Below are 27,743 nucleotides of genomic sequence, written 5' to 3'. Positions count from 1 at the left end.
ATCTGAAGAGTCTTTGGCTGAGACCGATGTGACGATTGGGCTTCCCGAGGTTGGACATGACGTTGGTGGTACGATCGCATGACGTGACGTGCATGATGAGGGCATTTTTGACGCAATTTAACAAGAACCGTTGGATCGAGGAAGATCTAATGGTTGAGATGAATGTGACGTTTTGTCTACTGAGTCCCTCCTAGGCTATAAATAGTGGTTCCCTACAATATCGAGCTACTGCTCCAAAATTCAAAACCCGCATTCGTCCTGGTGCGTTGCTTAACTCACGTCTTGAAAAGTTAGTCATGTCTTCCTTGTCTTTTTCTCCCTCTTCCTCTTTTCCTTCGTCTTCTTCTTTTTCTGTCGACTCCTCAACGACCGAGCCCTTATCGGTCAGGGAAATTCAAATATTGGCCCCTATGGAGAATGTAGTTAGGGGGAACAATTCGGGAGGTGTTGCTGACTGGTCGGATCCCCCTAAGCAGCCATCCCCCCTCTTGGGGCTTGACTGGGTATACCCTAAGGTGACTAGGATTACCTTTACCTTTTTGGACGGGGCTTTCATTTCTTCCTTCTTGGGTAGGTACCCGATTTTGAAGTTGGATGCCAACGATGGTATTTTGGCCGTTGAACATTATCGACCAACTGATACCATATGTTTGGCTCGATCTCCTTCAGAGGGTCCATTCTTATTTTCATACTCTTGTCTTTTCTCGATGTGCACGTCGCCCTTTCTTTTGATGATTTCACGATGGGCGTCCTTCAGGCGCTCAACGTGGCCCCCACTCAGGTTCACCCAAATATCTAGGCTTCCCTTCAAGCCTTCTGTCTTATATGCGACGCTTTTTCGTTTGTCTACAACTCCTTCCACTTTTCTAAGTTACTATACCTCTCACCCAACCAAACTTGTTAGCTAGCATTCGCTCATCAGTCGATCGGGTAACATTCTTTTTGCCCTTTCACCACTTCTTACAAAAACTTCAAAGGTAAATTCTTCAAGGTTCTTGTTGAGCCCGAGGGGACGAGATTCTTTTTTTACGAAGTCGGTCGGTTTAGGTTTCCTATGTATCGGACTAGGAATCCTACCTGGTTTAAGGAGTGGACTCGTCTGGCTCCGAATGCCGAGGAGCAAAAGATTTATTATCTTTTTTATAAGCTCATTCAAAGGCTCCCTACACGGAAGTTGTTTGTCGTGTACTAGTCGTTGCATCGAAGGGTGGCATTCCAGGGTATGTTTTCGTTGTCTTTTGTCTCGCTTGGTTCTCTTGTCTTTGGCTTATGTATTCTTTTTTCTGGATGTAGAAGCGATGCACAAAGAAGTTCCCTAGTCGGACAACCTTGTGACGCGCTTCCGTGTGAGGTAGCATTGATACGGTTGTTGCCGGCACCCCCTCAGCTTCTGGTGTTGGTTCCTCGGTCGTTGCCAGAAACAACAAGAAGAAGGGGAGGGATGCGAGTAACATTGCAACTACCACCAGATCTCCGGGCGACATCCTGACTTCTCCACGACATCCTTCTCCAATCAACCTGGAGTCTCCTCCACCGGCCGGTGACATTGCCGGTCACTATGTCGTTGCTATCTCTGTCCCCGAGGCTCCGAAGACCCCCTATCTCTTCTAGGGGTGATCTGCAATTTTCAAGGGGCGTCTATGTCATCATGTCCCCTGTGTTCGAGGAGTTACTCAGGGTTGTTCCCGAGGAGGACCTGCTTTAAGACGACATTGAGATGCTGTGTCAGGGTCTCATCATGACCCGACTAGGTGCTGATACCCGAGGTCGCAGGGTCGAGGAAATCCCGTGCCTGCAGCATGAGCTAGCCGAGACCTCAAGCTCCCTAAAACAATCCTTGAAGGCATTCTCGACCTTTGAGGGGAAGATGGCCTAAGTGGCAGCTAACCTGGAGATAGGAGAGGTGAGGTCAGCTGAGACAAAAAGACGAGAGAGAGAAGGTGATCGAGGTAGCCATATTGAAAAAGGCTTTGGAGGAAGCCAAGGCAGAGAACTCCGAGAAGGCTTCGGTTGAGGCTGAACAATACCATGTTGATCAAGAGTGATCAAGTGCTTTGAAGAATCCAAACCCTTTGTGCTTGATGCAAGACTGTGTTGCTGTTGTGTTTTGGGAGGGATCTGGGTAGTCTTATATGTAATCCACTCCTTTGTTGAATCTAAAGTTGATGTGTTTTAAATCCTTTTTAAAATAAAGTGTTTTTCAAACTAAGTGAAAAACAACTTGTTGTTTTGTCGAATCAACCGATTGTTTTACTCTTAGGAGTTTTTGAAAAGGTTGAAAACTGTTTAAGTTTGGTTGACTTAACTGCCAAACCAAACAATCGGTTGTTTCGTGGTTTCAACCGATTGTTTCTTTGAAAATCCTAACCGAATTCTGTTTTGATAGTTGAATGAGCTTTAAATGATTTCCAACTGAATACGCTCCTTCATTAAATGCTTTGATCAATCTTTGGAAAATATAAATAGTTTGTTTATGTTTTCAAACAAGTAAGAAAACAGATTTGAGTTTTCAGTTGTGAAAGAGTTTATTTAAGATTTGAACATTCACATCAAAGCTTTGGATTTTCTAAGAGAGTGGAATAGGATTTCATTTGTATTGATTTCAGATTGTTCTGTAAACAAGTGTAATCTCTTCTCAACCTTTTGTATTTCTAGTGTTGTGTGCTCTTGAGGTTGTCAAGATCAACTCTTGTGTGTGAATTGCCAAAGTGAGTGTGTTTCTTGAAGGGTTCAAGGTCATTGCTTTGGTGGATTGTGTGTTATAATCTGGTTTGATTACTTAGTGGATTACCTAGTGGTTTTCTGGGGACTGGATGTAACTCTTGGTTAAGAGTGAATCAGTATAAACTGTTGGTGTATCTTTCTCTTACCCTTAAACTCATTTACATTCTGTTTTTAGTTTTTATTGGTATAAACAACCGATTGTTTCGCAGAAACAACCGATTGTTTTTCTGCTGCTTTACTGTTTTATTGATCTTGTTCTTGGCTAACCTGATTTCTATTATGGATTCATACAAAGAATTTTGTTAAAGCTTAAAAAGTTTCAAAAATCCCTCTTAAATAATTCAACCCCTCTTGTTTAAGGCCATATATTCTAACAGACCATTGACGACACGTTGGTGATGTTGGGCCAGAGTTTCAATCAAGCCATCTGATAGGCTCAACTGCTCTACAACGGGCCACCACCAATCGGTGACTTCGAATTGGGTGAGGTGATGCAGTCAGCTAGTGGCGAATTGCGTCTCAAACTTGGACACTAGTGTCTCAAAGCTATTGACAGAGTTAGAAGGGAGCTTCGTAAACTAGCTCAAAGCTCCTTCTTTCAATGATGTAGGGAACACTCAACACATAACTGCGGCATCCAAGGTGTACAAACTGATGTGTGTGGTGTACATGTCCATGTGCTCGTCAGGGTCAGTCGTGTCGTCATAACGTTCCCTATTAAAGCCTTTCCACTTATCCGATAGTGGGACCCCGATTATGGAATCCATGAAGAGGTGTCGGCGAGACAACTCCAGAGTACTGGTCGTGGGGACTGACTTGGTTGGATAGGACTCGTCGTCAACATCCTGGGTGTGGGTCTTCTCCTTCGGCTGCTCAACAGTCTTGGGGCTGGTGGGGGTAGTGAAGGACCTCCCGACAAGATTAGTCGATCTAGTAGACAGTCCCCCCTCCACGAACTTCCTTTTCATCTCTTCATTCTCCTTTCGGAGAGCCAAAATCTCATCCTCATTCTTTTGAGTGATCTCCTCATTCCTTCTCTTCATCTCAACCATCTCTCTCTACACAAACATCAACAGTGTCATCTGCTCAGCTTCGGACATCCTTTCGCTCGCCATGCTTCTGGTTGATACCATTTATTTTCCTCTTCACGCTAATTCTCTCGGCCCCATGGTGGGCGCCAATTGTTCTCGAATGGGGTTGGAACCAAGAGAACGATTCAAGTTGCTCCTCTTCTCTACCTCCTCGATTGGTCAGTCTGCACTCCTATTTCTCTCCTAACAAGCAATTTACTCTCCTCTCCTCCCTCTACTTATCGGTCTCCACAAAGTCTAGACTTGGATGGTACCTGTAGAAGGCACTCTGACGCTCAAGTCAGATTTAGTATTTGACACTCGGTACTCTAAGTACTGTATAATGACGTATCTGGTTCTTGGATTTTGTGCCTATTTATATGATTGTGATGGGTCTTTTCTTATTTGGTCAGGTTAGAGAGCTGAGTCATGTTTAGAAGTGTATTATCTAACTCTTGATTGTTGATTAGCTGCACTAATTCTAGTTAACCGTAATTGACTTCGTGGTGTTGGTTGGCGTAATGACCAAGTCTAAGACATGGTCTCGGTCGTGCGGACCTTACTAGTAAATTTTCCAAATTTGGTGTTAATTGAAAATTTCTAAGGAAGATTGGAGATTTGGATTTAAGATGATTGATTTGAGCTAAAAAGATAAAGATAGAAGTTCCCAGAATGGAAAAAAGATGCAAAGAAAGATTGGGCTTTTTTTATGTTCTATCATTTAGCCCATTAGCGCGATATATGAAGCAACCTAACCCTAGAAAACTAGGATAAATATAGGGCTAAAGGCTCAATTGTAGGGTGCCAGATTGAGAGAAAAACACCATAGAGTGAATTGTAACCCAATTGGGAGAATGGAAGGTGCTAGAAGTATGCGTGGCTAATTCTACCCTTTGGGATTGAAAGTAATCTGCTCAAACTCTTGTGTATTGAGGTGATATTTTATATATTAATATTCGGTTCTTGATTGATTATTAGTATTGTTGTTTTACTTTTAACTTTCCGTGACAAATTGAGAATCTTAAATATGACCGAGAGGTATTTTTAGGGTTCAGACCTAAACATCAATACTTAACATATTTGAGTGCTAGAGATAGACTTGAAATGTTAATTGCCATTAACGTCTGAGTGTGATTTCTAAGTTGTTTTTATAAGTATGCGAGAGATCGATATTTAGGAAACATTCTTAAGAATTTTATATGCGAGAGATCGATATAAATGAATTTTCTACGGGCATCAATTTCAATCAAAGAACTTAATATTAACATGCTAATCAAAATACATGAGAGTGGAAGAGATGAAACCTAATCCCTATTTTTCCAATTAAAGCAACTAATTCTTTGTTTGTTTTCTTATTGATCAGTGCGAACATCATCACTTCAAACTCTTTTTATTGTTCTCTTATTATATTTAGCGAATATTGTACTCGATAATTCACTGTTCCTTGTGGGATCGATATCCGTCCTTAGGGACAATTATTACTTCTGACAAACGCGGTGCACTTGCCGTAAAAAGTCATCAGCTTGCTGCCTCTTGAGCTCGTTCTGCTGCCTCTTTAGTCTTCTCAGCTTGAAGTCGTTCAGCTTCTTGATGTAAACCATTTGAATGTTTGAGCTCATATTGAAGGCGTTCTATCTCTTTGCAAAGCTCCACATTCTCTTGGATTCTCTGGTCCTCCGCTGCTCTCCAATCTCTCGTCTTAGCAACGACAAAGTAACCCATGGCAAAGGCTTGCCCAAATTGCTTCATGGCATCACGAAGCAGATGATCTTCGTCGCGGGCCATGAGACTATCTTTGTCCTTGTTGGGCAGAAAGGTCGTTTCACCATATGTTGGGATGTCAAAGTTTAGATTCCACAAACTCTTCCCCTTAGAGCTCCCAACTTCACATTCTTGGATGTTGATTATGTCTTGGTGCGGAGCATGGCCATCTGAATGAGCGACGTCTTGATGTGGGGCTCAACCATCTGAGTGAGACTGCTCAGTGAGAGGAGTATCCGTTTTCCTCTTCCTCTTGAAGATGAGCCCGAAGGCGGTCTCCTTATCCTGTTCGGTGGGGTTTGAGTGATCAAAGCTGAAGCTTTACTTTTCTGCTTCAAAGATTCCTTGGGCAGGCTAGCAGCCGTCCTCATCTCTTAGCTAGCTCGGCTAGCTCTTCCTTGCTAATGTTAGACAACATCCTCTCTGCAAAGAAAACAAGTAAATGGTTAATAACGGTAGCAGAGTTATTTTCACCAAGGGTAGGAAATGAGAGGTACCAGTGTAAGCTTTTAGAGCACCGGGGATGTACTCTTTAGTCAACAAGTAGGAGGTGTCAAAAACAACCTTCAAGCTTGTCAGGAACTCACAAATTCCTTGATCTTTTGGCGACAAATCTTCCAGGCCCCGAACACTCTGGAATTTAGGTTCAGGGGTCCAGTAAAGGGGAAATCCGTCCAGTAGGGTTGGATCTCCTGTTGAAGCTCGAACTTTAACAAATTTTCCTTTAAATTTTTTATACGAAGACTGAAAGAGGGTAAGCAAACCTTTTTCAGGGGAACCGTTTAAGGACACCCATAGTTGGCATCTAGTGTGCTTAGCCTCAAAGAAATATAGAAAAACTTCAACAGATGGCGAGACGTCGAACTGTGAGCACAAAATGATAAAAGAACGACTAAATGCCTAACTATTATGGTGTAGCTGGGCAAGGGCAACATTGAGCTCGGTTAATAGCTTTTTTTCAAAAATGGATAAAGGGAGACGCAAGAGAACCTTTTTGAAAAACGTGGCATAAAAGAAACAAAATGGACCACCAGGGTACGATGACTCATCACAGCAGATGGGCTCACCCTTCCTACACTCTACGGTTTTGACATTACCCTCATATCTTTTGCTCATGGTATACTCGTTTTCTCTTAACTCTCTAAGACGTAAATGGGTGGTGTAATAAAAGACCTCTTTTAGAAGCTCTTTTTTGGACTAGAGATACATTGAATCGTAATCCATTGCAGAAATAGCTAGAACAAAATCATAAACACAAACAAGATACAAGCACAGTTCAGGCCAACCAGAGACGACGAATTGACAGGAAATCACAGTTCAGGCAATTCAATCAGTAAGATGAATGAATATCTGGCAATAGAGATTAGTGGAGGAAAATACCTGGTATGATGATGGAGGAGAAGGAGTGCGAAAGAAGTTTTGGTGTAAGAGAGGATTTGAGAGCAAGAGAGTTTTGGAGAGAAGAGAGATTGCGTAACAAGTAAGTGAGGAAGAAATGAGTTTTTAATTGTTTGAAAGAAGGAGATGAAGCAGTAGTGCTTCCTGGTCGTTGATGCGCGTGCCACGTGGATGTCTCAGATTTAGTGTGGTGAGATGTCTTGTCAGGAAACGCTTCAGTAACCACGCCTCACCTACCCACTAGGGAAAACGTCATGCCAACCGCCAAATGCTGGTAAGCCTCTTCGCCTAGTTGAGCTTGGCTCGAGTCTGGGGGCTTATGTACTAGACATGAGTGCTAGAGACCTCGATCTAAGCATTTGGGTATGGTCAGCTCGGTTTTGGACCCAAAAGGTGAGTCATGAGCTCGACCCAGATATTGGTGGTCAGCTCGAAAAAGATAATTAAGAATAGAGAGAATATTCAGATTGGTTATAATATATACACTAATTAAATATAAATAAATGTTGTTGGGAATAAAGTAACAAGCACCAAAGAATAAAGGTGGCCTGTGAACAAAGTGTTTTTATGTTGTTAGCACCCGAGAATAAAGGTGCACGTAAGTAGAATGTTTTTCTGTTATGATTATATGCTTTCTGTTGAGATTATATGCTCATCAGAGAAAGTTGTTGGAGGGATATCTATAAAAGGGGCCTGAGACCCCGAGTAAAAAGTACATTGTTTATGAATACATAAGACTGAAATTGAATATTTATTTTGTTTGCTTTGAATGACTTGATCATCAGAGTGTGATCAAAAGGTAGAGCCCCTTTGTCCCAAAGGAGCAGCATCTCGGAGCACCAATTGGAGACAAGTCAAAAGGAAAGCTTGCCCATTTAATCTATTCAAGGTCAACCGACGAGAACAATATTTGTTTTCAATTTGTATTTTGAAAAAAATATTCAGTTTAATACTGAATTTTGTATTAATTTCCTTTTTTATATTTATATTTTGATTGAGTAACTATTTTAAGGTATATACATTTCTAAAGTTTAACTGGCTAAAAACACCAAAATAATATATATAAATAATAATTAGACAAAAAATAAAAGTTATAATTTAGGGTATTTTTAAATAAGCTTGGTTGACTGAATAGAATTATCCGTTCAAAGGAGAGTGGAAGGCAAAAGAACAAAAAGCATCACACCAAATGGATTTATGATTTAGCGGTACATTGGTTGCATAAAAGGATTTAAAATCTTGTCTGTCTCACTTTCAAACGAATGGTACAACACAACAACACACTTTCTCTTCCTTTCCCAGATCTACTTACCATCTTCACCTCTTCTCTCACTCACCATTGCATACTTTAACTCCATGCACCCTCCTCCTTCTTTTTCTTCTTCTCTGTGCAAAGTTCAAACTTTAACCATAACCAACACCACATTTCCCATTTGGTGATAATCTATTGATGGAGTTCACTGAATCTTACAAGCAAACGGGTCCCTGTTGTTTCTCTCCCAATGCTCGTTTTATTGCCGTCGCCGTTGATTATCGCCTCGTCATTCGGGAGACCCTTTCCTTCAAGGTTTTGTTTTTTGTTACCCTTTTTACCACACTGCTTCAATTTTCAATCTTTCTTCTGTGGCTGCAGTCTTTGTAGTTTTGAATTTCTGGGACTTAGGTTTTCTGGGACACTTTTAAGAGACCCAGTTTGTGAATTTCAACTTTTGGGCACTTGGGACTCATGGCAAGGAACGGGATCTGGTTTTTGTTTTTATTGTTTGTTGGTTATTCAGTTTCCTGCATGAGTATGACAAAAACGTATTTTTATTTATCGCTTTGCACGTGCATATTTCTGATGAGTGGAAAAGTTGATATGTTCATGGGTTTCTTGTAGAAGCAAAGCTTGAAGGTTCTTTCTTAAGTACTTAGATTTGTAGGAAAATTAAAGGTGGTGATCCTGTGGAGTGAGGTGATTTCTGTATAAAGAAGTTGGAGTTTTGACTTGGAACTCAACTAGACACTAGCTATCATGAAAGTTGATGTTTTAGATTCCGGTACTGGTATCAAAATTTTTACAGGCACACGAGGCAGTATGACAAAAACGTATTTTTATTTATCGCTTTGCACGTGCATATTTCTGATGAGTGGAAAAGTTGTTATGTTCATGGGTTTCTTGTAGAAGCAAAGCTTGAAGGTTCTTTCTTAAGTACTTAGATTTGTAGGAAAATTAAAGGTGGTGATCCTGTGGAGTGAGGTGATTTCTGTATAAAGAAGTTGGAGTTTTGACTTGGAACTCAACTAGACACTAGCTATCATGAAAGTTGATGTTTTAGATTCCGGTACTGGTATCAAAATTTTTACAGGCACACGAGGCAGTTTACTGGTGTCTTGGAAAATTCAGGCTTAGGAAGAGAAACACTAAATTTGACCGTAAAATGATTGTATGGAGATAGGAAGACTTTAAATTCCATAGGTTTTTAACACTACATTGTGATGGCTCCGGTTCTTTAGATCCAAATTCCAAGATGGTACGAATGAACCGAGGGTCTGAATTAAGGGGTAAAAGCTATGTGCTAATAAACCAGTAAATGTTTGAATAAGTTTAAATGTCATTCGAGAACACATAGTATGCCACATTTCCTTGTAGTTTATGAGGAATAAGATCTTCAATCTTCCAAAAACCATAAATCAGTCGGCTCGTTAGCAATTATTCACCTTGTTTGTTGTGATGTCTAACTGTACTTCATCAGTGCTTCTCATATCTTTCTATTTTAAATTATAATTGTGAGTGCATATGCTGTTGTTTCTTGACTTGATTAATGATACACATCTCATATTGCTAAAATAGAGTATTAAAGTGAGGATAACCCTCAGCGTACGAGTCGTTTACGTAGAGTTGAGGTAGACTTAAACTCATTATTTCTATGATGAGGCTGGAGATGTTCAGTAATTAATGTGAGGGATTGTGTTGGAGATTCTATATTATGTAAATATATGACTAAAATAGAGTATATAAATAGGTGCAAACCTTACAATATGGGTTTGTAAGATTGGATTAAAGTACAAGCTTATTCTAAGAATTACATAGTGCATTAAAGTACAAGCTTATTCTTGAAAAGGGAAATATATATGTGGTTCGATTATGAATGATGTATACTAAAAGACATGGGTATAAAGACAGTCAAAGAGTTTCTTTGGGACTATTCTCTTGGTTTTGATGTGATCTATGTCAATTATACACTTTGGTGTCATGCACATTTCCACCTAACTCACTGATTAAGCTGCTTTATTCCGACTGTCTGCCTCTAGTTCATGGTTTGCAATCATTTTTTTTGGTGTATGCAGGTTGTCCAGTTGTTTTCATGCTTGGACAAAATTAGCTATATTGAATGGGCCCTTGATTCTGAATATATTCTTTGTGGTCTCTACAAAAAGCCAATGATACAGGCTTGGTCGCTGACCCAGCCAGAATGGACATGCAAGATAGATGAAGGACCAGCTGGTATTGCATATGCAAGGTGGAGTCCAGATAGTCGCCACATACTCACAACATCAGATTTCCAGTTGCGTTTAACTGTTTGGTCATTGTTAAATACAGCTTGTGTGCATTTACAGTGGCCAAAGCATGCTTCCAAAGGAGTTTCTTTCACACGAGATGGAAAATTTGCAGCAATATGCACAAGGCGTGATTGCAAGGACTATATAAATCTGTTATCTTGTCAGACATGGGAAATAATGGGCAATTTTGCAGTTGACACTCTAGACTTGGCTGATATTGAATGGTCTCCTGATGATAGTGCTATAGTGATATGGGATTCGTCACTTGAATACAAGGTAACCGTCATGTATTCTATTTTTCTTTTCTATCCCTCTTAACATGTGAAATATTATGATTTAAGATAGGCTTAAGTATATTTTTAATCCATGTAAAATTAGTGAGTTTTAGTTTTAGTCCCTTCAAAAAACTTTCTTTGGTTTTATTCCTCAATAGGTTGAATTTTTGTTTTTGGCCCCTAAATGTCAAGTGATCGTCCCAGGTAACACTCACGAGTGTGTACATTGGCTAGAGATACCATATTGATGCAGCCAGTCAGTTTCAAACTCTAGTTTCCAAACTCTAGTTTCCAAACTCAAACTGGTTATTAGTCCCACACTGCCCAAGTTTGACAGGGGATGCTAGAGTAATTATTGCAATGTCATAATTATCATCATTAAAGTACATGCATTTGATTACCAAAGTTTCATGCATGTCATATATCACATTATACAATCTATCACAATTTAGTGTTAATTATACTCTGTTGCTTTGTATAACCCACTGGTTATGCTATAAATTATTGTTAGAAACTTATGCTGTAATTTACAATTTTCTAAAACTTTTCTTTGACATAGGTCCTAATATATTCTCCAGATGGAAGGTGCCTTTTCAAGTATCAGGCATATGAAAGTGGATTGGGAGTTAAAAGTGTGTCCTGGTCTCCTTGTGGTCAGTTTCTGGCAGTGGGCAGTTATGATCAGATGTTGCGGGTCCTGAATCACCTAACTTGGAAGACATTTGCAGAGCTAATGCACCCATATACAGTCCGTGGCCCTTGTTATGCTGCTGTTTTCAAAGTACTCCTTTAAGACACTTCCCCATGTTGATGGTATCACAGTTTGAAAAAAATATTTACTTTGTCCCTGAAATTGCAGGAAGTAGATGAGCCCCTACAACTTGATATGTCTGAACTATGTTTGAGTGATGATTTTTCACAAGGGAATGATGGTAAGAACAATTACTTTGGGAACCAGCTCTTTTTTTATTTTGGCTGTTAGCTACTTTTTGTAGTTTGCCTGCAGGCAGTTGTTTCTTTAGCCTTTCTTGTGCAAACTTGTCGGGATTGGCTGATAATTAACTTTAGATTAGTTTTAAATTTTCAATAAAGCTTTCTTGAGTAACATCTTCATGTCATGAACATAAAAGGGGTCGTGTCCAAGTTAATTCAAGAGACCAAAGAGATTGAAAATTACTTAGTTTATTTTTCCTATTTGATATGATTTATTGCCTGTGACAATTTGGAAGAGAACCACTGCTTGAAAACTACCATATGTGGGCTGCCCTTAAATAGCATTTATGCTTTCATCTATTTACAAAATCAACATAAGTATCTCTAAATGAGGACTTTTTTTTTTCATGTACACTTTCCTCCATCAATCCTTGTTTTCCCCATTCTTGTAATAAAAAGTTGGAATTCATCACAAGGTAGTTATGTGGGCATGTGCACTGTGCATTTCCACACTTCAAGCTCAAAGCCCTTCTGCATGGGGTGTGTTATAAATAAAAGTATTGAAACCATTTATCATGCATTGATGTAACAGCTTGGGCATTTATGGTTGTTGATTCATGACACTCACATTCTTTTGTTTTGTTACTTTTTTTATATTTCTTTCTCCGAGCAGATTCTCCTGAAGAACCCTTTAGAGTCAGGTATGAGGTCATGGAAGTTCCTATCAATTTACCATTCCAAAAGCCTCCTGCTGAGAAACCTAACCCTAAACAAGGAATTGGTAAGCTACGCTTCTCTAATTTTCGACTGCCATTAATTATGAGCTTTCTTTTAAATAATTCAACAATCCATAGAAGCAAAACTATGGTTCTTAATTCCATGATTTGTATAATAAACAGGAAGAAATGAAACTTCATGATATGGATGAGATTTTCTGATATTTTTGGGCTGTCTAGCATAAACCCTAGCATAAATCAGAACCATGACATTAAAGACAGTTGGTAGCTTGAACTAGTTGATCAGGCTGCAAAGTAATCAAGTGACTGTATATGGAAATGCAGCCATTCATATTGATTGCTATCTTTGCATTATTCATATTCATCAGTTTCCTTTCAATATTACTTTACTGAAGAGACTGAATCATCTACTTGACTTGTACTCGTTGAATTTTTAAGTTGCTGGTTTTGCTTGATGGCTTTTGGAAACTACCAGTCAAGGTTCCTGTGACTAAACTATTTTTGTTGCAGGCATTTTGTCATGGAGCAATGATAGCCAATACATATGCACTCGAAATGATAGTATGCCTACAATACTTTGGATATGGGATATTCGGCACCTGGAGCTTGCTGCAATCTTAGTCCAGAAAGATCCTATAAGGGCAGCTGCTTGGGACCCCACATGCACACGCCTCGTGCTTTGCACCGGAAGTAGTCACTTGTATTTGTGGACTCCATCTGGTGCCTATTGTGTTCATGCCCCTCTTTCACAATTTATCATAAATGACCTGAAATGGAATTCGGATGGCAGTTGTCTACTTCTTAAGGACAAGGAGTCATTCTGCTGTGCTGCTGTTCCCTTATTGCCGGAATCTAGTGAATACAGCTCAGATGATTGATGATAAGCAATAATGGAAAATATGAATGGCCATTATCTCTCTCTCTGCATCTGCTAGATAAGAGTCCAAGGCTTAAGATCATGCAAAATGATGCAGCTGTAAGAGAAAAAGGGTTGGTTGTTATCCTTGTGGAAGGAGGGTATGCTGCATGTAGAGGAAAGGAGGCAATGGAGCAAATTTATGTAGGAGCATTTGAGAAAATTCAATGGCCATCTCGGCCCTTGTTTTAGGAGCTTAGATGAATTCAGCATTCTGTTTCCTGTTTCGTTTTTAAGCTGTAATGCTGTTGTGTTGATTGAAATGCCATCTAATTTATCTGACTTTGAACTCAAAATTATATGTTAAACTAAAATAATATAACAAAAGTTTACGAGGCTACACCATAAAATCTGTCTTAGAACTGAATAATATTAATTATTTCTAAAATACTAGTCGCCAATAAAATGCATATTAATTCTCAATTTCTAATATACAGATGTGAAATAAGAAACTCAAGGGATTATGACACTAAAAAGTTTAGATAAATTTCAATAGTTTTTATTAGAAATTATATAGGAGTGCAATCATAAAGGAGAATATTTTAATGCATTCCAATAAAGAAATACACTCTTTTTATTTTTTAACTAGTGTTCTTAGGAAACTAAACTAGTTTGTGTCTCATGAAATTTTTTAACCTTCATTTCAATTGTTTTCACAATCCTAAAAATGATCCCTTTTCTTCAACTTGACCTTGATCTCTATCCCAATTCAACCAATATAATATTTCAATTTAAATTACGTGTTGAATAATTGTATATTTAGTTATATTAATGAAATGAAATAGATATTAGGAGAACACATTTTTTACATACATAAATAGTTGACTAAAGTATTCCCTAATTTTCTGAACCACCTGATAATTTTAAATTAAATCCGAAATTACATACTTAATTTTAGGAAAGAATGAGATGTTAATACAACATACATGCACAATAATTTAAGAACAATTTGTTTAAAAGAAAATATCTATTATATTTATTTATATATTAAGAGCAAAATAGAAAGGTCGTTTTATGAACTAACAGAAACAATAATATAATAATAATAATAATAATAATAATCCAAATGCAAAAGAAGGCTTTCAGTTAAACGAAGGAAACAACAATGGATCTCTCAGTTGCTTCGTCTTCTCTCGCTAAAACTCTTCTTCCTCCATTCTCTTTCTCCCTCCGTCCAAACGCTCCCAAACGGCTGCGATTCTCCAGAAATTCCGCATTCTTTCTCCGGAAACCGCCGTCGATTTCCCGCCAAAACAAGCTCGCCGTCGTCACTGCAATTCAGGTTTCGACTCAATCTGAGAATGACGATTTTGTCCTCGAAGACGTTCCACATCTCACCAACTACCTTCCCGACTTGCCGGTACTACTTGTTTTTCCCTTACTTCACCGAAACTGTTGCCATTTCGCATTTCTTGTTTTCAATTTGTTAGGATGACGTCCTTGATTGTGATATTCTAGTGCCCAAACGCCACTTGTTTATACCATTCTCTTATTTTGTTGATGAAAATATACTATCATGCAATCGTAGTTTTCCATATTTTAGTTAGCTTTAGGCCTTGTTTGGCAGAGTGGAGAGAAACAATGTGAATTAAAATAAAAAGATAATTTAAAATAGGTGTGAAATAAAATAGAAACTATAAATCTTTATTGAAGAGAAATAGAATAGAACAATGACACAAGTAATACCTATTTCTGTCTCTTAACTAAGTCTTTAGGGATCGAATTTTGATGATGTTATTTTGATTACACATGTAATACTCAACTTGTCTGTGGTTAAGATCCCAATGTGTGTTACCACCATGGTTAAAAATCAAGAAGAGATTCACATGAGTGAGAAATAATATGGTCCCGTGAGTTTCAAAATTAATTATTTTTTATGTCTCTAAAACCAAGGAATACCAACTTATTTCAATCTTATTTCCTTCCGTAAACCAAACAAGGTTTTAATGTTTAATTCATGTACACGACATCAGTTAAAAAATCACTTTATATATGACTTTTGAACTGGTTATTCTAGAAAAAAATTACGTTGTCAGTACATAAACTTTTTCTTCTTAAAATGAATTCATATTTTAAACTTTTATACTTTCAACTATTAAATATTTTTTACTTATAGGCATACTATTTGGCAATGCAAAACTTTTTACTATTAATCACTAATTGATCATTTTATACTAAAGTTAGTTGTCAAATACAATGAGATTGATCAGAAAAGCACTCTCTGATCTTTTAGAGTTAGGGAATTATTGTTCCCAATACCCAATCACTAACTTTTAGCCTGTTTGGTCGAATAGAAACTTGTAAATAAATTTATTTTAATTCTAAATCCAACTATTTGAGCTTTTCTCCTTTCTAGACACACTTTTGAAGGCGAAAGCTCTTCATCAAAGTCTAGGACTTCTGTTATAAGGTTGATACGTAATACAAGTGACCAGTCGCAAAGTTTAATAAGAATGAATTTACATGTATGATATCAGTTTTTCAGTATATTTGAGGAGCGGTGGGTTTTTCCCTCCTTCTTTTCTTGTTAAGTAAATCATTTTCTTTTTCAAAAAATAATGGTGATTTTTCTTTTCTTGTTTTCTAGCTGCACGGTGATTTCTAATATTTAATGCATTTCTTCGTCTTTTGTAGGCATATCCAAACCCATTGATGAAGAGCCAAGCTTACTCAATTGTCAAGTAAGTCTACTTCATGCAATTTGCTTTAAATAATGCTTGTGATTTTGTATTGTTACTTCAAAGATTAAATTTTCAAGTTCCCAAAATTTTTGTTTCTTTTAATTATTTTAATACGATTCTTTTATAAAAATTGTTTTATACTTTAAGGAAAAATTTTGTGAGCCCAGAAGACGTGGTTGCTCAAAATGTAAGTGACACAATCCTCTCCGCTCTTTTTCGTGAAATTATATTCTTTATAATGATTGATCGATGTCTACATTTCTTGTAACGTTTCATGTCCAGGTTGTTATTCAAAAGGAAAGTCCAAGAGGAGTTCATTTTCGGCGTGCGGGACCTCGAGAAAAGGTATAAAGTTTGGAAACGTCTATCCATTTGTAATCTTTAAAAACTGATGGTGCCTTCTCTTCTAATATTAGATTTATTTCGAGCCAGAAGAAGTACGTGCTTGCATTGTGACTTGTGGAGGATTATGCCCAGGAATTAATACAGTGATTAGGGAAATTGTATGCGGCTTGAACATCATGTATGGTGTTCAAGATATACTCGGGATTGAGGTTAGTTTTGTGAAATTATAATATTCTGGTGTTCAAGATATACTTGCTGATGTGTGACAACTTACTGTAAACAGTCTGCAACTGTTTCTGTTCCTTATAGAGCAAGCTACTTGTATTATAATCTTTGTTGTAACATATTCAAAAATGCAATGAGATATAAAAAAAAACTCTCTCTAGTTGAATTAAAAGAAAACTTAAAAACCAATGATATACAAATAATATAAGTTGAGAAAAATATGTTTTTAAGTCCATGTACTTTTAAAGTTATGGATTAGTTCTCAAATTCTAAAAACATGTGAATTTTGTCATTCCTTTATTTGTGGCGATTAAAAATCTGCCAGTAGATGTTAAGTTTAAGTATCAAGAATGATTAAATTCAAATATATTTTCAAAAGTTGGATGACTAATTCATCAATTTAAAAGTATAGAACCAAAACCAAGTTCAACAAAAAGTACAGAGACCGAAAACACATTCTTCCTAAAAAAAAATTTAATTAGGGTATTAACCAAAGAGAAGCCATAACATAAATGCAGTTGTATATTGTTCCCCTTAACAATCTAGTGGCAAAGAGGTGTCCTTAAAGAACTGCATAAATTTACCCTGTCAGAGTTTGGGCTCCTTTTTCACCAAAAGCCTTTAATTTGATCTGAGGTTTCTAAACTGAATGACCACACTGAAAATTCATCAAATACACCGATTATTTAATGGAACTAACTACCTGCCTAATGGTTACCTTAAACCATACATTAGATGTAATTATGTTGAAGGTTAGGTAGCTTGGCAACTTTTGAGTGATCTGTTTGAGCTTTAAGAAGAGTACTGGTTATGACCCTTAATTTGGAAGTAATTTTCCGAATCATTATAAATGTTAAGGGAGCAGGAGAGATAATAAGGTATTTTATGTATACTTAAATGCGATAATCTCTACTTGCTTTGTCGGAATGTCTCTTTTTGTTACTAGCCTAGTGAATTTCTGATCCACCTGTTTCTTTTTTCTTTCCTGAATTCTTGTATTACAAGAAAACTATGTTTAAAGTGAATGAGATGGGAAATAATATATACTTTATCAACTTTTAGGTTTGGTATTGTAATTGTAATTTCAACAGCCTTATTGTTTGAGTTTTAAAATATTATTACCGCTATTAGCTTAGCTTTGCAGTTTTTTTAAGGGACTAGCTAATCAATGTCCCAAAGCATTGATTCCTCCTTCTTAAATGATTTTAATTACTTGACAGTCAACTATGAAGTGAATTTATATTTTCAATATGCTCCATCCTGTCATTTTTATAATTCCTAATAAACTAACTAATTCATAAGAATTAAGGAAATTAAATTGAGTTACTAGCATCAAATTTATCCTAAAGGCATTTTTTATAAATTTCCCCTAACATTAATGAGTACTTTTATTCTTTTTTCCTATACTTTTACTAGCTTTAATTCTTTTAATCTCTCTGGTTAGTGATATGTTTATTGCTTTGAGTTTTATTGGCTATGCATGTGAAGAGGCAAATAAAGTTCCCAAAAATGCTCTGCCTATGAAGAGGTGAAGTTTGATTTCCTGGCCTCAGAAGAGCCTAAGACTAATGTTTCCTGCCTACTACTATGTATGAGAATTGACTCATAATTAGGGACATTTTTTCAAAGAGTTAATTAGGAGCATTCTAGATTGATTCTTATAAAAAAATCATGAAAAAGATGTAGTTTGATTCTTACAAGAAGGAAAGGGAGTAATAAATATTAAATACTTACTATTTTTTGTTTCATTAACCTATGCCCTTTGGGCATTGTTAGCAACTTAGCATTTTCCTTTTATGATCTTTCCATGAGTTCTTATTGGTCACCATGTTATTTTTGAAACTGATTTAGGGAGGATATAAAGGGTTTTATTCAAAAAATACCTTGATGTTGACTCCTAAAGTGGTTAACTATATCCATAAACGTGGTGGCACCTTTCTTCGAACATCTCGTGGAGGACATGATACCCACAAGATAGTAGATAACATTGAGGACCGAGGAATAAATCAGGTGTATACATGTTAACAAAAATTTAAATTTTCTATAAAATTTGGACATGATGTCTGAACCAAAGATGATCTGATCTATCTATGTTAGGTATACATTATTGGAGGTGATGGTACACACAAAGGAGCTTCACTCATTTATGAGGTAATTGGTTACTTTCACGAAAGTAATTATTGGATTTCCTGCAGTGAAAAAAACATGATATTGTGAAGTCTTATCATCCTGCCATTATTTTTTTTTATAATAAAATTGTTATATTAATAAAAGGCTAAGATCCTCTGCTGTTGTAATGTCACTGCACAGGATCCATTCCCTCATTCATGTAGTTTTCTTTATGAAATAATGTAATATAATCATCTTTTTATGAAGGAAGTTAAAAGGCGTGGTCTTCAAGTGGCTGTGGCTGGGATTCCAAAGACAATTGATAATGATATTGCTGTAAGTTCTTAGTCCATAATATATTTTGAATTTATACTTACATGGAGATATTTAGGCCATTAGTGAAATATTCTTGTAGTTTGATTTATAGAACAATGTAAATATGTTACAACCCAAAATTCATGGCAAAGAGAGAGTAGGATGACTATCCAATCTGGCAAGTCTTCTAACCATGTGCCAAGATCATAGGAAAACAAGAAAAATTCTTCAGGAAATCAGATAAAGAAACCCCTAAAACTAAGACATTTCTAAATTTACGAATAGCAAAGCAGAGGTTCTAAGATAGAGAAAGCATTTTTTATGTTATTCTGCTTGCTTGTGATTTTGGATCTAGGTGATAGACAAATCTTTTGGATTTGATACTGCTGTGGAAGAAGCCCAGAGAGCCATTGATGCTGCACATGTGGAGGTTGAAAGTGTTGAAAATGGAGTTGGAATTGTGAAGCTGATGGGCAGATACAGTGGTAAATAGTAGTATTACAGAAATGTTATATTCTGTTTTTGCTTCTCGTTTTAGTATTGCAATTCAATTTTTCTAAATAATTTCATTCAATGAAATGACAAAAAATGGGAGCTTTTATCTATGAATGAAATGTTGTTATTAGAACTTTACAAGGTTCCATATGCAGGTTTCATTGCAATGTATGCAACACAGGCAAGTCGAGATGTGGTAAGACATTTGTCTAATATCAGCATTTATCAGTGATGGTCAGATTTGAACTGATTCTTTTCGTTGTGTAAGATTTGTATTTCGTTAACTGTTTCTTGCCATTCTACAAATTAGTCTGATGCATCATAAGTTTTAGAACTTGTAAAATAAAGGAATATTTTTTGAAAGTGTACCCTATGTGGGTGCGGTCTTTGTATTTATTTTCAGTAAATTTGGGTAGCAATACAATGTTGTACAAGATAGTACAGAGGAAAAACACTATCTGCACATTGCTGACCAAAAAAAAACATTGGTGAGGACCTCGAGTGGATTTAACTGAAAATGGATTTAGTCCCCCCTCTCCTATTTACTGCTAATAGGAGAGATCTTGTTTAATAAATCTTAACTATTTATTATATTTACTACTAAATCTAACCATTAAAATAAAGACCAACTTTTTTTTTTTATCAGCAACGAATTAATAGAATTTAAAAGAAACACTTTAGGGATGTTCCAACCCTTATACATAATAACTCCTAATTAAGCATTCAACAATTAGATCAAAGTTAAGCGGCACACCACTTAACTCAAAAACTTAAAACTAGTTAAAGATACTCAGTCCCAAAACCTGAAACTGCATAACACCAGCATAACACAAACCAGAATCCTGGTGATGAAGGAAAACTACTAGGGGAAACATGCTAACCGCTAGGTGTGACCAGCACAACAAAACCAAGTAGAGCAAAAACTAAAAGGTCTCCAGACCTTGCTGCATTTGCTTCCTGAACCACTACATACCACCATGCATCTACCAAGCATATCAATAGCTTGACCATAGAACGCAGCATATGCCTCAAAACCAAAAAAACACCAAGTGCATTGTTTATATAGCAGAACCAGCATATCAACAATGCCGATACCTCCAAAGTTCATACAAGAGCAATTGCGAAAACACAAGCCATGATGGCCTAGATCGGTATAGTAACCACCAGCTCAACCAAACTGAGGGGCCTGCCTGTCAACCTGTACCTTCACCCCTCCTTACAAAGGCAGAATCGGGCTTTGTTACCACAAACCTCAAACTTCCTCAACAACACCACCTTGACAACGAACAAACCCCATACTCCATGCCTGTAGTCGAGCATCTACCACCGATCCAGGGATTGCCTCTTGACAGCAGAGTGCTTCATCTATAACTCTTAACACATAGCTCAGGATTTAAGATCCAATCTGAGAAAGAGAAGTTAAAATTGTGTACTCTGTTTTTCAACCAAAGCCAAGAGTTGAGTTGTGCCCGGTGAAAGATCTCTTCCGCATCAGGCTTCCCCTGCTTGAAAATGACTAGGTTTCTTTGTTCCCATATTCCTCTCACAGCTGTCACCCACAAACCTTTCCACACAAGGTTTTGCTTTGTGTTCAAGTGTACCAGGTGAAAGTTTTCAAAGTGAACCTTTAAATCCTTATGTTGGACAAACAAAATCCCCATCCACCTTAGACACAAAGACCACACCTGTTGTGCTACTCTGCATTCCAAGAAAAGGTGGTAAGAGGTTTCTACCGAGCCTTCGCATAACGCGCATCCCGTGGTTTCAAATAAAGACCAACTATAACTATAAAAGAAGAATGAGGATCATGGATGCCTAATTTAGTGCTATAATGGGTTAGGTAGTTTTTATTTCAACCATATATATTAAATAATAAATGCAATAAATGGTTAAAATTTATTAAACATAACCTAAACAGAAGAGGATCCAAATCCACGGAAAATGGTAGAATTGGAACTACAAGAATGTTGGATGATAGTAAATAGTTTAATAATATTTTGTCTTGCAGTAATTATAATATTGGAATATCTTTAGATATAATTATTCTATTTAGTGTACATTGTGGAGCTTCTTTTTTACATTCCAGTCAAGTTCTATTACATATTGGCCTATAAAATAGTTTTGGACATGTTTTATTATGCTAGAAATCCAGTGGTGGTATAATATCCAAAATTAATGTAAACATTCAAATTTAGTTCCCAACATAAAATTGCTAAAATACATATTGTAATGAAAATATATTATACCAAGTATTGTATTCTCAGTAGAACACAAACACCTAACAACTCAAAAATATTATAATCGTATAAAGCTGAGATATTACTGTTATTCCTGATATCAAATGTCAACCAATAAAACAGTGGGATAGTTTTATCTTTAAGCCAACCTCTTCTGGATTATTTACTGTAAGAGAATACACTTCTTGAGTATATCTATGATATTTTTTCTCTATATTCCTTTTACTTTATCTGTTCTAGTCAGTTATAACTGACTCTTGGCTGAGTCCTGACAGTATATATAGGGCTGTAAGTTGGTGATTCAGTGGCTTTTGGACTTTCTCATCAAATCAATTGTTTCATTTTCTTAAATTCTCTGCTATTGAGATGTGACCAGAGTAGAGACAGAGAACTCTAATATTATTGATCTGATACAGAAGTCCTATGGAGAGCCCAGAGGATCATCACTGACGGGTGTTAGATGTAACTAACTGACCGAAGCAAGTAGATGCAAGTAAGGTGAATTGTGAAAAATTACATAGAAAAATCTCTCTAACTACCCCCCTCCCCAAAGCTCAAGGTGGGTGAGATATTGTAGGTAGATCAACCACTATGAGCTCTGAGTAAGAGAAACTGTATAGCTAGCACCTTTCGAGAGACAAAGGTTTTGTCAGAACATCAGCCCGCCGGATAATAAGCTGTTTAGCTTGCAACTTTTCTCAAAGCTATCTTAATTATGGTTACCACCTGGCCTGCCTTAGTTGCGGCCTCTTTGGGGGTTGCTTTAATTTCAACATCAAGAAACTCACATTCCCTTGAGATATAACTTAAATAAAGCTTATTCTCAAGTTTCAAGTTGGTTTTGTGTAGTTGGCTTATGTCCAAACCTAGATTCCAAGACTTACCATGTTGATGTATGAATTGTTTTTTATTTCAATAGATATTTATTTTTTAAAATTTCATTTTCTTGGTAGATGGACACTTCACCCCTCTTCGTAAAAGATATTTTAAATGAATGAACAGAGTTCACCATGAAACTCTTATATGGCTTCATAGATTTTTATTTGAACATGATTAAGAGGAGAAATGAAATGCCAATAATAGCTAGAGTCATTACAGGATTGCTGCTTGATTCCAGAGTCTCCCTTTTATTTGGAAGGAAGAGGTGGGCTTTTTGAGTTTATTGAAGAGAGGCTAAAAGAAAATGGGCATTTAGTTATTGTGGTAGCTGAAGGAGCAGGTCAGGAATATGTTGCTGCAGAAGGGCATGCTGCAGGTAAAAAGGATGCATCAGGAAACAAGCTGCTTCTTGATGTTGGTCCATGGTTATCTGATAAAATCAAAGTACGTTGCGTTATCTTTCCTTTACTTGTATTTCGTCTCTGTTATAAATATATAATATCTGAAGAAATGTACAAGTTATATCGTGAGCACCTTGAAATTGACTGGACTTGAGACTGTATAAAATTGCATATCTTTTCGATAGTTGATTTTAGAACTTAAAAAGATTTATGACCATAGCTAAAACATCTACACAAAAGAAAGTCTTGCATTTCTTTTCAGAATCTGATTTATGCCGATGGGACCAGTTAACTTGCTAAAAGACCGATTCTAGAGTGTTAAATATCAATTACACTTATCTGTAATTTTCTTGTTAAGTTCGTTTTGACGTTATGTTTCCTCTCCTTTTAATCACGACACCTTGAGAGATTGCTGTGAGATTGGAAATTCGTTGATGTGGACTTTACAACTATCCGATCCTAACTTCATAATCTAGTTCATCACTTTAGTTTTCTGATTATGCTTTATTCTTTGTTTGAAAGCCATCTTATTGTGGTCACCTTTAGACCGGAAAGGACTACCTATGGAGGGACTGACAAAAAAGACTGAGCTGAGCGTTGTAGAGTGCAGAAACTGGGATTTATCATCTCTTAAGTTATTCACCGTCTCCTCATTGACATATTTTTTATTGCAGAATCATTTCACAATGTTTCGAAAGATGACAGTGAATATGAAATATATAGGTATTTTCTTTAGTTTTCCACGAATATTTTTTTATTTATTTTGCCCGCCTCTAACAATTGCTTGATATCATTTAATCTTTGGAAGAAATCTCGTTTAAATGTGTTATCCAGTAGATCTGAATATTTGTCAATTTTACATGCTATTGTATCATATGGAAAGGAATTTAACTGTACAACTTAGTTGATTCTAAAAGACTAAACAAAGAAAAGTTGTCGAAAGGTGTGTGTTGGCTCAGAGTGTGACTGAGGGTGTGTTTTTGTGTATCCTTCATCCTGGCTCCTTTTTTTTTTCAGCAAATAATTAATTAAATTAAAAAATAAAAGGGAATACTTTAGGGGTGTCCCAACCCTTATACAACCTACTCTCTACCTATTCTTGCATCCTGATCAGATTGCTATATTATACTAATTGTTTAAGCTTAATAGAAATAACATTAACAAATTGTTTCCCTTTACAAGTTTTGATCCACCTCTCTAAGATAACAGCAAATCTGCAGAATTTGTTTCCTCAATACCAGCATTCTTCACGTAATCCCTCAGCAGAAGAACTCCTTCACCATTGTCCCATTTTGGCTAATTGTTACGCAATCTAAATTATAATCCCTTCTTTGTCATCACTTACCTTTCATCTTACCCTTTCCCCCCTTTCTTAGATAAATTGTCGCCAATGGATGCCTTCTTCCTTCCCAGTTGTTTATCAGTGACTGCCATCTTCTCTATCATTGTTGGGTTCACTTCTCTCACCTTCTTAACATCTTGTTTTCTTCCTCTTACTATGTTGTCTGCAGGGATTTCTTACCATTACTATCTTCTTGCCGTTAAACAACACTTCTTACTCCTCCCTGCAAAAAATTCCAAGTATATTCATCACAGCTCCACAACAAAATATTGAACCTCACCCTTCCAACTATGCCAGCTTCTCTGTCCTCTGCTACTTATTATTGAACATCTCCTCATCCTGTTTACCTGCAACACAAGACAACTACCTTCTACTCCAATCAAAAGACATAAAACAGAATGTTCTATAACCATGGATATTCAAATCAAACACAGTTCTTAGTACCATCCAGCCTTTCATGCTTTAAGAATAGAATATGAAATAGTTACACAGATTGCTACAAGCTGAATTTATTTTGTTACCATATTAATACAGGTTAGGGGTGATAAAACCCATTCAGAATAAGAGAAGTTCACTTTCCTTTCTTTATGTTTCATCCAAACCCAGGATTGTACTTGTGCCAAAGTAAAGATTTCCTCTGCATCTACCTTGATTAAAAATAACCCTGTTTCTATGCTTCCATATACACCACACGACTGAAACCCACATGCTTTTCCATAATCTGTTGCCTTCTTGATTTAAGCATAAGCATGAGAATTGTTCGAAATGACAAAACAAATCATTGTGGTTCACCGAACTAATCTCCAACCAACTGAGACACAAATTCCAAACTTTAATTGATTCCTCGCATAAAACTAAGATGTGCGAAGTTGTCTCCTCCTCCTTCCTACATAAAACGCATAAAGTATCCTCCATTGCAACACCCCTTCTCACCCCTTCTCTGTAAATTCTTTTTAGTCGTGATTCTATTCGAAAAAGCCCTCCACGTGGAGTGGAGTTGGCTTTGATGATCAACACTTTCATTAGTCAAAAAGAGCTGGAATCTGCTTCAATTGGACAATTTGATTCATCTAACGGATATATATACATTACGTTTCATTACGGCAGAGACATAACAAAGTTTTAATTTATTCATTTAATTCAGCAAGCTATAAGAGCAGTGTAATATATATATATATATATATATATATATATATATATATATATAAAGAGGGATTCAAGAGTAATTTTAAAAGAATTATAGACTTTGTGCAGACAAAATTCTCTATTATTACTTATAGAAGAGAAAAATAAGAAGAAATAGATGTGGTATTAGTTAAATTAACTTGTAAGCTCTGCAAAGTTTTACTTATAGTTTCTCTAATTTTTTTTTTTTTAACTTGTCAATAAGTTAATTTTAGTATATGAAAAAAAATATTTCATGCTTTTTTCCTTTTTGTTCTAGAGATGTAGTAATTATTCGCTAATTTATTTAAATTCAGTTAATCTTGGGAGCAGCTTGCTCTACTTCTTTATTGAAATCTTGAAATTTGTTATTTTCGTTATGAAATTCGTTTGTTACTTTCATAGATCCAACGTACATGATTCGAGCTATTCCAAGTAATGCCTCGGACAACATTTACTGCACTCTCCTTGCTCATGGCGCTGTTCATGGAACTATGGCTGGATACACTGGCTTCACAGTCGGGCCTGTGAACAGTAAACATGCTTATATCCCAATTGCTGTGAGTGGCTCATTTCATTAACTCGTGTATATTCAATTCAAGTAATTTACTATCATTGCTAAACACTGTGCTACGCTTAACAATCTTTTAGTATTTTTGTTTGCTTTGTTATTTTCTGAAACAATTTTTTATATCCTATTAATTTCATATAGATTTTCTAATTCAAATATTTTCTGTTGTTTTCTTCAGTAGGTCTTCAGTTTTTACATACTACAATTCAATTGAAAACCTTTCTAGACTAAAACATCAAGGGTTGTGGAATGGAATAATATATCGGAATAGCTATTAAATTGAGCCATTGAATGAATTCCATGGCTTCCAGACTCGGCATTCATACTCCTCATCCAAACGACCAACTGTTCCAAATGGATGAAACCTTGTACCCATGTAGAATGATCATTGAGTATTTTGATTCTTATTGAAGAAACTTTCCTAACGTCCACCTGGATTCTCCCCAAGCAACCTGCTATAACAAGAAAAACATTAAAAAAAATGATTTTATTCTTCCATGCATTAAGAAAATACCATAGATGAGTCTTTATAGAGACTTTTTATTAAGTAAAAAAACTGAACTAGTCTAACTAGGATTAACGATCATAAAAGATGACTGAAGATGAAGAAGAGAAAGCTTGCCTGCCAGCCAGCCTGGCACAAAAATATGCAGTTTTTTTTTTTCTGAAAGTTGCAGGAGGTTGATGAAGTTTCTGAAATTTGAACCCTGGAAATAAATTTGTCACGGAAACCATTTCCACCATCTGAAGCTACAAAAAGAAAACGAAAGCCCTTTCTGGGTTGATCTCAGACACCATCTGATAGACTGCAAGATTAAGTTGACCCTGACTATCAACATGCTGTATTTTTCTTTGCTTTTAATAATTGGATATATTCAGTGAAAAGCCATTGATTATTTGATAATTTCTCCATACAACTAGTCGTTTCTTTTAAGTGTGTAATTGGAGATTTTGTTCTACATCGTTTCTCATACTATTATATTGCTTGTTTCGTGCATTGCGTAATATATACCACCAGTTGATCACCGAACATCTTGTTGCAGCGTGTGACGGAGAGGCAGAAAACGGTGAAGCTGAGTGATAGGATGTGGGCTAGACTTCTTGCATCGACGAATCAACCAGGTTTCGTTGCCTCTGATCAATAGAGTTCACAAAGAGGTCGAGAAGTAATACTATATGATTATTACCCCTATCCAGGTTTATCATGAATATTGATTGATTTCTGTGAATTTATTTGTCAGATGATGCATTAACATTTATTTAGCATATGGGGGGTTATACTGCCTATTCATTTTGTTAATTGCGAAGTGGACATGTTGAAAATCAGAATCAAAATTTAATACATTTATACACGGCCACCACATAAGTTCCGCCACACCCCCTCTGCTCAAATCACGTATACTTTACGTGCCTAGAATGTGTCTACAAATTAAAAAGAAAAATGGTTGAAAACTGTTCTTGAAAAGTCTCATGCTAGCCTCGTGTTTTATTTATTTTTAAAATGCTATAAATATGGAATATTTTAATCCATGGCAATATTTTAAGTCTCTGAATGGTCCTAATAGAAAAAAATAGAGTAAATGAAAAAAAAGAGTTAAAATAAAGATAAGAGAGAAATAAAA

The 27,743-nt window shown here is 36.4% G+C and overlaps 2 protein-coding genes across 8 annotated transcripts; both read left to right on the top strand.

Moving 5' to 3' along the window:
• Nucleotides 1–8,092: 8,092 nt before the first annotated feature.
• Nucleotides 8,093–13,653, top strand: LOC150025908 (uncharacterized). 2 transcript variants are annotated; one of them, XM_090304217.1, is made up of 6 exons: nucleotides 8,093–8,520; nucleotides 10,284–10,772; nucleotides 11,331–11,552; nucleotides 11,631–11,703; nucleotides 12,378–12,485; nucleotides 12,952–13,653. In XM_090304217.1, exons 1-6 carry the CDS (start codon nucleotides 8,404–8,406, stop codon nucleotides 13,317–13,319), a joined length of 1,377 nt encoding a protein of 458 aa, XP_090160343.1. In that variant the 5' UTR covers nucleotides 8,093–8,403; the 3' UTR covers nucleotides 13,320–13,653. The 2 variants fall into 2 exon arrangements, with proteins under 2 accessions (XP_090160343.1, XP_090160342.1); XM_090304216.1 differs by having other exon boundaries at nucleotides 8,131–8,520; nucleotides 12,375–12,485.
• A 765-nt stretch (nucleotides 13,654–14,418) lies between these two features.
• Nucleotides 14,419–27,496, top strand: LOC150025907 (ATP-dependent 6-phosphofructokinase 4, chloroplastic-like). 6 transcript variants are annotated; one of them, XR_016522856.1, is made up of 14 exons: nucleotides 14,419–14,717; nucleotides 15,992–16,038; nucleotides 16,186–16,225; nucleotides 16,321–16,383; nucleotides 16,455–16,592; nucleotides 18,460–18,618; nucleotides 18,706–18,759; nucleotides 18,989–19,053; nucleotides 19,388–19,517; nucleotides 19,683–19,723; nucleotides 22,863–23,087; nucleotides 23,719–23,767; nucleotides 25,956–26,110; nucleotides 27,165–27,496. XR_016522856.1 is itself a non-coding variant. In XM_090304213.1 (14 exons), the coding sequence occupies exons 1-14, from the start codon at nucleotides 14,463–14,465 to the stop codon at nucleotides 27,264–27,266; spliced, it is 1,527 nt and encodes a 508-aa protein (XP_090160339.1). In that variant the 5' UTR covers nucleotides 14,419–14,462; the 3' UTR covers nucleotides 27,267–27,496. The 6 variants fall into 6 exon arrangements, 3 of the variants coding, with proteins under 3 accessions (XP_090160339.1, XP_090160340.1, XP_090160341.1); XR_016522857.1 differs by having other exon boundaries at nucleotides 23,567–23,767; XR_016522855.1 differs by having other exon boundaries at nucleotides 18,985–19,053; nucleotides 23,567–23,767.
• The last annotated feature ends 247 nt before the right edge of the window (nucleotides 27,497–27,743 follow it).

This window comes from Phaseolus vulgaris, chromosome 7 (assembly GCF_051622355.1).
Source record: "Phaseolus vulgaris cultivar YP4 chromosome 7, ASM5162235v1, whole genome shotgun sequence".
Lineage (NCBI taxonomy): Eukaryota > Viridiplantae > Streptophyta > Magnoliopsida > Fabales > Fabaceae > Phaseolus > Phaseolus vulgaris.
Note: the sequence above shows the minus strand (reverse complement) of the source record. Positions and strands in the feature narration are given on the sequence as shown.